The sequence below is a fragment of the Cryptomeria japonica genome, chromosome 1, assembly GCF_030272615.1.
Source record: "Cryptomeria japonica chromosome 1, Sugi_1.0, whole genome shotgun sequence".
Lineage (NCBI taxonomy): Eukaryota > Viridiplantae > Streptophyta > Pinopsida > Cupressales > Cupressaceae > Cryptomeria > Cryptomeria japonica.
In genome coordinates this window covers 439,984,003-439,994,090 of record NC_081405.1, presented here as the reverse complement: position 1 = coordinate 439,994,090, position 10,088 = coordinate 439,984,003, and the positions used below count along the sequence as shown (strand labels likewise).

The window sequence follows — 10,088 nt, the reverse complement described above, 5'->3', positions numbered from 1 at the left end:
GGGGGTGCTACGTTACCTACAAACACAAATCAACTACCCACAATTAAGGAGTTACAAATTGGATTAACACAAGATGAGATTGAGGCTGCTCAACAAGACCCACAAGTACTAACAGTCCTCAACGCTCTCATCAATAACAATAGAGATAGGTACCTCACTCTTTTGATCCAAAATGGATAAAAGTTACCCTCTAATGTTGACATTTTTGCAATATTCCCACCTGGGGTAACTCTAAACCAAAATACAACTCAGATGCCAACAACAACAACAAATTCAACGCAAAGTGTTGCTCAAACTACATCAACACAATCAAATGCAATACAAGCTACCATGGCTTCAACACAAATGTCAGGAACCATGTCTGCTACATTCCAAACAACACCCATGGTCAGTTCACAATTGGCAAGTACTTCACAAGTGGAAACAATAGTATCTATAGGATCTACTCTTAGTAGTCAAGGGACACAATGAGGATCTACCAATCCCTTTGGGTCCAATCAATCCAATACAAGATCACAATTTTCCTACTTTACAATGCCTAGTGGAGGTTTCAACTCACAATTCCACAATCAAACAATGTCTTCAATGATACCTGTCTATACAACAACTTCATCATATGTGTCTAATACATACACATCTAGTGTACCTTTGATGCAAATAGAGGTTTTGGCTCAACAAGTACAGAATCTACAGAGACAAATGGTGACAATGCAGTCAAGTAAAGAGAAAAAGGATTACACTATGGAAGATCTCAAACCTTATCCTTTTGATAGGTCATTATACATGCCACCCTTTCCTCCTCATTTTGAAACACCAAAGTTTGACAAGTATAGAGGAAAGGGTGATCCAAGAGGTCACATCACGCATTGAAGTAGCCCATGAGGATACATACCTTTTACGACTTTTTCCCAAAAGTCTTGGAGGGTCTGCACTAGAGTGGTTTTCACATCTACCACCAAGGATTACCTCATGGGGAGAGCTGGCAGAGTTTTTCATTACAAACTTCTCTCACAATATTGACAACCCAGTAACTCTTATAGACTTGTGCTTTACAAAGCAAAAGGAAAATGAGACCTTTGCTACATTTTTGCAAATATAGAGATCTCTATACCACTGGTATCCAAGCCACATACCAAAAATAGAACAAGTGGATATTTTTAGTGAAAACCTCATATCTCCAGTGAAATATCCTTTACAAATGAAATGTCTGAGTACCTTTAAAGAGATCACTGAAAAGGGATTAAAATGTGAGAAAGGATTACTAGAACAAGGTATGCTTAAAAATAGCCAAGACAATGGTACATCCAACACAATGGGTGCAAATAAGCCTAAATTTTGGTCCAGAAATAAGAATGTGACAAATGATGTAGTACATGCTCGTATGGTGAATAGAGTTCAACTAGTTGTATCACTACAAGGACTAACAAGTTCTCCTTCACCAAATATGAATCAATCACAAGTTAATAACACAACATCTACCATCACAAATGTAGTGCAATCCAATAGCTTCAAAACTCCAAGGAATAACGCACCAAAAATAAATTTTACACCTTTGGGAGAGCCAATTGACTCTACATTAAAGAAACTTGTGCAAACCAATCTAATAACATTGCCTGGGGTGCAATAATATGAACCAGGTCCATTCAAACTAGCATGGTGGAATGATAATGACTTTTGTGAGTATCATCGAGCAAAAGGCCACAAGACATCTAGTTGTTATAAGATAAAGAATCTCATTCAAGATTTAATAGACTAAGGGGATGTCATAGTGGATGCCAATAAAGGATCTACAAATCAAGCCCACATCATCTACAAAGACCCATTTGTTAAGCACAATCAAGGTCAAGCTTTTGGTTCAAGAATGCAAGATAAGAAGACCAACTACACCAAGATTGATTGTGACTACACCATCAATACACTCAGTGAAGGGGATGCAGTAGTGACCACTATCAATGTTAATCCTAGGAACACAGATGAATTGGGAATTATCGACACTAGATGTATTAGCCAATCAACGGTTAATTTGTTGGATAGGGGTAAAAGTTGCAAGGGTAGAAAATCGAATAAATTGAAAAGAGAAGAGGAGGCCGCTGAAAAAGGGCTACTCGGTGTTGCTGAATTCTTGAAAATAAAAATTACCAAGGGAGTTTGCGGCTCCCTTGGGAAGAAATGAAGATCACCACATGGAATGTCAGGGGCCTAACAACTCCTGACAAACATTGGATGTTGAAATGACATCTGGAGAAAATTGTTAGAAATGTAGTTATGTTATAAGAGACTAAGTGGAGTTTAGAAGAAGGTGAAAAGTCAATTGGTTATTGCAAAGGGTGGTCAGGTTTCTTTCAACCGGCTGATGGTAGAGCTGGGGCATTGGGTATTCTCTGGAAGCCATCCACAATAATATAGGAATGTTCATTAGGGGCAAAAACTGGATATCTTGATGTGTGCAAAGCAAAATAAAGCAATTTGATCTCGAATTATGGAATATATATGGTCCTACGCAATCCTTGGAGAAAACGCTTTTGTGGGAGGAAATCTACCAATCGGTATCAGCAGGTGGCAACAAGAAACTCATAATCGATGGGGATTTTAATGCAATATTAGATCTTACAGAAAATAGTGGTGGCTTAAAGAAAATCACTAAAGATATGTTGGAATTCAGAAACTTTGTACAAAAGCTTGATGTAGTTGGCTGCAAGCCATCGAAAGGATGGTTCACTTGGACAAATAGACGGATGGGTTTCTCCAACATTGTTGAACGCTTGGACAAATTTTTGATCAGTTCATATTGGTTGAAGGAAGATATACAAGTTTCAACTAAAACACTCCCATACAGTGTCTCAGACCATTTCCCAGTACAACTGGAAATTGGCTCAAAGATCCAAGGGGGCAGCGACTATTTCAAGTTTCAAAACATGTGGTGGAGAGATGCATCAATTAGGGAAAATATGGAAAAATGGTGGAGTCAATGCAATCATATGAGAGGTACGCCAAGTTTCTATTTCATAAAAAAGATTGCTTATATTAAAAATCAACTTAGAATTTGGAATAGGGAGGTTTTCAAAAATATTTTCTCTGAGAAAGAAAGAATCGAGGCCGAGTTAGAGGCTTTAAATTTGATATTTTTAGTCGAGGGTATGAATCAAGATGATTACATTCATGAAAAGGAGTTGATTTCCATGCTATCAGAGATATTAACTAGAGAAGAAATCTATTGGAAAGACAAAGCCAGAGAGATGTGGATCAAGGAGGGTGATAAGAACACAAAGTTCTTTCATGCCTCAGTTAAGGCCAGGAGGGCACAAAATCAAATCAATGAAATTGTCTCTAAGGATAGAGTTCCTCATAGGGATAGAGATAGCATTGGGTTGGTGGCAGTTGCCTACTTCAAGAAAATCCTAAATGTTGATGGATTGAGAGAGGAGCATTATGCAGATAAGTTGTTGGAGGCCATTCCTAGGTTAGTTTCAGATGAGGATAATCAAATGTTAATGGAACCTTTTACGAAAGTTGAAGTCTAGGCAACAATTTTTGGACTTCATCTTGACGAAGCCCCAGAGTCAGACGACATGCCTGCAAAGTTCTACCAAATTTGCTGGGATTTTAAAAACTCTAATACATATAAAGTAGTTGAACAGGGTAGAGTGAAAGGTAAATTTATCAAAGAGATCAACAATATAGTGCTTGTGGTCATCCCAAAGAAGGCCAACCCCTTCTCTCTTGACGACTTCCGCCCGATAGCACTATGCAACACTATGTACAAGATAATAACTAAGGCATTAGCAAACATATTAAAGAAGGTACTACTGAAACTCATCTCCATTGAACAAAATGGCTTCATGCCTAGACGAGAGATAATCGATAGCATCATACTCACTGACGAGACAATGCACTCCATTGTCACTGATAGGACAAAAACAATGGTTATTAAGCTTGATATTTCCAAAGCATATGACAAGGTGCGGTGGGAATTCCTGACTGTGGTGCTGAGAAAAATGGGTTTTGATCATAATTGGATCAAAATTATTAATCTGTGTATCAGCTCCCCTCATCACTTTGTGACAATTAATGGCTCACTGTATGGTTTTTTTCAGAGTAAGAACGGGTTGAGGCAAGGTGATCCGATATACCCGTTCTTGTTTATCATTATGGTCGAGGCACTTAGCTAGCACATCACTAAACTTTGGGAGGCTCAAATTTGGAAAGGAGTCACAATTCATAAAGAGTTAAAACTGGTATCTCATTCGCAGTTCGCAAATGACATCACCTTATTTGGAGAAGCTACTTTGAGGGAGGCAAAGATTATTAAGGATTCTCTGGAGCTATATGCTAATGCTGCTGGTCAACGAATTAACAAAAAGAAAACTAAGATCTTCTTCTTCAACACCAAGAAGAATATTCAAATAAAAATTTCCCAATTACTTGGTTCGCCAATCAGATCACTACCGGCGAAGTACTTGGGGGTGCCATTGTTTTCCTAGCTCTGCTAAGACTAAACTATGGGAAGAGGTAATTTTGAAATGCAGACAAAAATGTGAGGCTTGGAAGCATAAATGGTTGGTCCTCCTTGTAAGTATCCAATTAATAAAATTAGTTCTGGTGGCCATGCCTATTTATGCAGTGTTGGTTTTCAAATTGTCTTCTAAAGCATTGCATGCATTGGAAAGTTTCTTTAAGAAAATCTTATGGGAAGGGGCTAAACAGATAAAGAAAATTCCACTTCTTAGTTGGGATATTGCATGCAGAACAAAAGAGGAGGGTGGGGCTGGGCTTAGAAGGATGGAAATGCAGAATCTAGCAATGGGTGCGAAATTAATTTGGAAAATGTACAGATCTCCTGAAAAGTTATGGTGCAGGAACATGCGAAAAAAATATTTGGATGATAACAATCCTAACATAATTCTTGCGACCATTGGAGCAAATGGTGGGTCTATTATTTGGAGGTTCATGAAGGAGTGCAGAAATATAATTATGGACCACCTCACTCGGAAGATTGGGGATGGGAAAAAAGCCAAGTTTTGGTATGACTCATGGGACGACCATGAAAATATATGCAAACTATTCGACCATCAAGATTGGATGAAAGAGGCAAAATATTTATATGGGGAATACGTCGCAGACTACATCAGGGAATCTTATCCGGGCAGTGGTATTTATGAATGGGTTCAAATTCAGGTTGACAACATGGCGATTGATGATCAAATTAATCTAAAAGATATACTTTAGAGTAGAAGGATTGCAATTAGGAATATGGAAGATGAATCTATTTGGTGTGCAACACAATCTAGTGAATACAGGACTAGGCTAGGATATCAAATTTAGAGGTTGGATCGAGAAATGTGTGATTGGCCCACAACTCTGTGTTAGGACAAAATGGTGGCCCCCAGGGCTGGCACCTTTTTATGGATGGTTCTTCATGAAAGAATTCTTATAGGCAAACATTTGAAGCTCTATGGAATAAATGGGTCAAGCATTTGTGCTTTATGTAAACAAAATGAAGAATCCACAAACCACCTACAGTTTGATTATCCCTTTGCAAGATGGTGTTGGAATTGGTTATGCCAAAGCCTGGGTTGGGTCTTTGCTTCAAAAGAGAACCTGAAAAATTGGATTAGAAGATGGTCGATACTGAACCAAAAATCCTTATGGGGGGGGGGTGTTATGGATAATCTCTCCATCTATGCTATTATGGCAAATCTGGAAAGAATGTAATAGAAGAATTTTTGAAGACAAAGAACTCACAATTGAGAAGGTCATTGAGAGAATAAAAATGGGTATCAATGAAGTTTCCAATGCAAAAACCTATTGCAGGAAGATTGAATACATATCAGAGTGGGATAAAAAATTTAGGTAGAATGGGGGACTTTGAATCCTCCCAATGTCAATGTTGTATCTAAATATGTCAAATGATCACACACTAGATGGGAACCCCCTAAGGATGGATGGGTCAAACTCAATTTTGACGGGGCCGTTAAAGGTAACGCTGGAGAAGATAGATATGGTTGTATTGCCAGGGATGACGCAGATAAAGTGATGTTTTGTATTTCAGGCAACTTGGGCATAACTACCAACAATGAAGTGGAGGTTGTGGCTATGGCAAGAGGCCTTAAACATTGAGCAGAGCAAGGCATTGAGACATTGGTTGTGGAAGGGAACTCTCAAATTATAATTAATGCCATAAAAAATGAATCAACGCCCAATTGAAAACTACGTCGATTTTTGGTCGACATCATGATGTACCTCAATTGGATCCCGAATTTTAGAATAAAACATGTATTCCAAGAAGCAAACCAAGTTGCAGATCATGTGGCAAATTTTGGTTTATCACTAAAAATCGGGGAGGAGCAAATCTCGATTGGTAATTGGCGGGGAGATCTAATTCAGATATTGAAGGACAATCTCACAAAATTAGATCAAATGAATAAGTTAGTGTCAGATAGACAATACATGAAGTGTATCTTCATGTATCCTGGAGATCACATGGGTTGTTGATGGACATCATTCAACAGTGACAATTTGTCGCTCCTAGATGATGATAACTCTTACAAAGGAATCTGAGTTCTTGTAGAAGTAGGGTACTTGTCACACTTTGTAAATGAAACTAAGATAAGAGAAAAACGTAATGGCAGCCTTACAAATTATCAAAATTGGTGATCCAAGTTTCGGGTATTGTAATGCATGGCTTATCTGCTTGATCTGTTGGAATAATGGATGAATTAAATGGGTTTGTAATGTTAAGACTTTTGGATAATCAGTTTGGAAATAGAAGTGAAGATCGCATGAAGACATCTTGGGACGACAAAGATTTTGGGAATCTTTCTATTCTATGAAAGGTTGGGCATGGTATGATTGCAGTAACATGGTAGCTTCTAGACTTGTCTAGAAAGGGAGTGCACTTTCTATAAATCAACAGATTAATGGAAGGTGACATAGAAGCGGTGTGGAGATGATCTACAAGGATGGTGCACCATTTCGAACTTAGATGTATGTGCAGAGAAGAGTCAATCCAAGAGCAATGTCGCTAATTGTTTCATACAAGTGAAAGGGTCTGGGATGTTGTGTGGTGTGTGGCTAATGGTACCTTGGGCGGAAGACATCATTGGTGCGATGGGTTAGTTTATGAAGCTATAATTTGCCCTATGGTCGATATCCTGGACTCCAAAGAAGTTTGCATTCAAAAGATAGATGTCTTTGTTCAAGCAATTGATGGTCAAGCCATTGCTAATGTCGTTTTGGATTTGGATTTTGATAGATTGATAAGCATTCTTGGTAGTTATTTCAACTACGCTCATTACATTCCCTCTGATGTGGAGGTAGACTCAAATTCTAAGGATGAGGAGAACACGCAAGAAATGGCCGCGTTGGAGAGGAAGAAGAACTTCATCATAAAAGCATGGGAAGTGTTCAGAGTTGGGGTCATGAACTGAAATATGGATCCTTTTCGTAGGCTGTTAAATTTGGATGGTAATTGGCTCTCTATGATCGCCACTGTCCATGTGATTAAGATTGGGGAGAATATGGTTGTGATTCTCCAATATCTAGGGAAGTAGTTTGCTCCTTTGGTCTTATGGTATTCTACTTGTTAGGGTCTGGATCCATACTATAGATGCAAAGCTGATAGTGTACCTTGGAATGTAAGGGAGATATCCCCCTTGAATATCACTTATTAATAAAATAAATAAATTCCATAATTTTTTGAATTAGTCTTGTATGCGGGAAAAGCGGGTCGACAGAACTCAATATGTGGAAAACAGAGTCTAAGGAGCCTTGCTCACACACCCACAGGACTTCTTGGTGCAAGCTATGAAGTCATGAAGTATGGCTCAGCTTCCCAAGGTTGGTTCCATGTTTCTCTATCTCACAAGGTCCCTCAAACCAATGTCTTTGCTCTCAGATCACTGAGCAAAGTGGTTTAGGGATGACAAATGCAAGAACGAGGGATGCTTTGGTTGATTTTAAGATGAAATGCATCCTAAGTTATACATGATCCGATACATGCAATAAACTAGTTATAAGATGACAAGATTAGTAACAAGACTATCCTAGCATGCTATATTAGTCTATGATTAAGCTAAATGATAAAGAAAATACTCTAAACATGCATATTTAGATTAATTCCTATTGAAAAGAGAGGCTAAATGATGAGCACAAATGATATATTAAAGCTTGGATGGATTTTAGTATAAGTGTGATGCTAAAGACATGGATGATGAAAATGGAGGAATGAGAGCTCTATTTATAGCAAAAATAGGGCAATGGATGGTCAGGATTGAAAGAGTTAATCAAGGGCTGAGTTTGAAAGTTGGGAATCCATGTTTACAATTGGCACCAATGAAATGCTGACAAATGTCAGCATAAGGTTGGTTGAGAGGAGATGTAAGAAGCACTAAATGCTTGAGAAGACCTCATGGTTATCTTAGGGGGTAAGGGTTATGGTTAAGTTAGGGTTATCCATTGGATAAAGCTTTTACCCAAAGGATAAACTCTTGTGCAAAAGATTAAGGATAACCATGGTCAAAGCAATAAATGCTTGATGAGACCCTTGGGTTACATGGAGGTTGAGTTTAGGGAAATTCTTTAATCATGCTAGAGGGTTGAGTTAACCATTAATGGTTTGGGAGACTTTCAAAGTTAAGTGGTTGAAGCCTTTAAGGGTTTTCAAAGCCTTTGAGGGTTTGAGAAGTGACTTCCCTTTGCTTCGAGATGTGACAAAGTTTAGGAAATGGGTTAGGTTAATTAAAAAGTGATTAGAAGAGTCTAGAAGGGGTTAGGAATAGGGTTTAGGAAGCAAGTGGGAGATGTAGGATTTTGCAAGTGGATGAAGGGATAATAGGATTTAATTGAATTTAATTCAATTTGGTTGCAATTTGGGGAAATCAAATAAATTAGATTTATTCAATTTAGGGTAAACTATTTAATTAAATTTGAATTTAATTAAAAAGTGGATAGGAGATTTAATTGAATAAAATGATTTATTCATTAAAGGGCAAAAGAGGCCTAGTGAATTTAATTTAAATAAACTGAGTAATTTACTTAATTTAAATAGAGGAATATGGGTGATTTAATTAAATTGGATTTAATTAAATAGAGAAATGAACATAAAATATTCATTTAGGAATATGGTCATTTTTATACGTCTACATTTTGCCCCTCTTTGAAGTGACGTGTGTGCACATGTTAATTCAAAGAAAATGATGTGTTATCATTATTTATGATCAAACAAAAATTTTATGTCATTTTGAGATATGCCATGCCCCAGTTTTGATAATTGATGTTGATAATGCCCCCTCGGGAGATGAATCAAAAATTCAGAAAAATTTGATGTGATTTGATAATTGTGTTTGCTTTGCAAAATTTTGGCTATGTGGAATGTTTAAATTGATTCATCTCCCGATAATTGATGTGTACGAGGGTATGAGGAAGACCATGAGTGAATTACATGCTCAATCCCCTAACCCTAATTTTATTTTACCCTATAAAAGGGGGAAAGTGCATTGTTTTGTCTCATTTGTGCTTGTTGACTTCAGAGAAAGAGACTTTTGGAGAGAAGACAAAATGCTTATTCCATATTCTACGCATCGATTTGAGCGCGCTTGGAGGTATCAGAGGCCTGCCGCGTATGGACCACCGGTAAGTCAACCTTTTTGACCCTTGTTTGATTTTTTATTTTGTCGTTTTGGGTACTTTTTTGAAATTTTGCACGCGGGTTTCAATGTTTTAGCGCATCTAGGTCGTTGGTCAGCGCATACAAAAAATTTCGTAGCGCATAAGGTTGTAGATTTAGGTTGCATCCGAAAAACGTAGGGTAGGGCATAGGTTTGCTAGGTTAGCGCTTAAGTTTGCTAGGTTAGCACATAACTACCCATTAGCACATTAGGGACACAGGGTAGCACAAAAACTAAAATAGGTAGCCCATTAGGTAAACCTAGCGCATAGGGTAGACAGGGAGTCGCATGGGTAGAGGTAAGTAGCGTGTAGGTTAGACCTAGCGCATAGGGTTAGATAGGTAGCGTAGCCGCAGGATAGGTTAGCGCGTAAGATAGGTTTAGCGCCTAAGGTAGCTTAGATAGCGCATGGAAAGAAATAGG

The 10,088-nt window shown here is 38.0% G+C and overlaps 1 protein-coding gene across 1 annotated transcript; it reads left to right on the top strand.

Moving 5' to 3' along the window:
* Positions 1–2,648: 2,648 nt before the first annotated feature.
* LOC131857650 (uncharacterized) lies at positions 2,649–3,521 on the top strand. The gene has a single exon (XM_059210348.1). The coding sequence runs from the start codon at positions 2,649–2,651 to the stop codon at positions 3,519–3,521; it is 873 nt and encodes a 290-aa protein (XP_059066331.1).
* Positions 3,522–10,088: the final 6,567 nt, after the last annotated feature.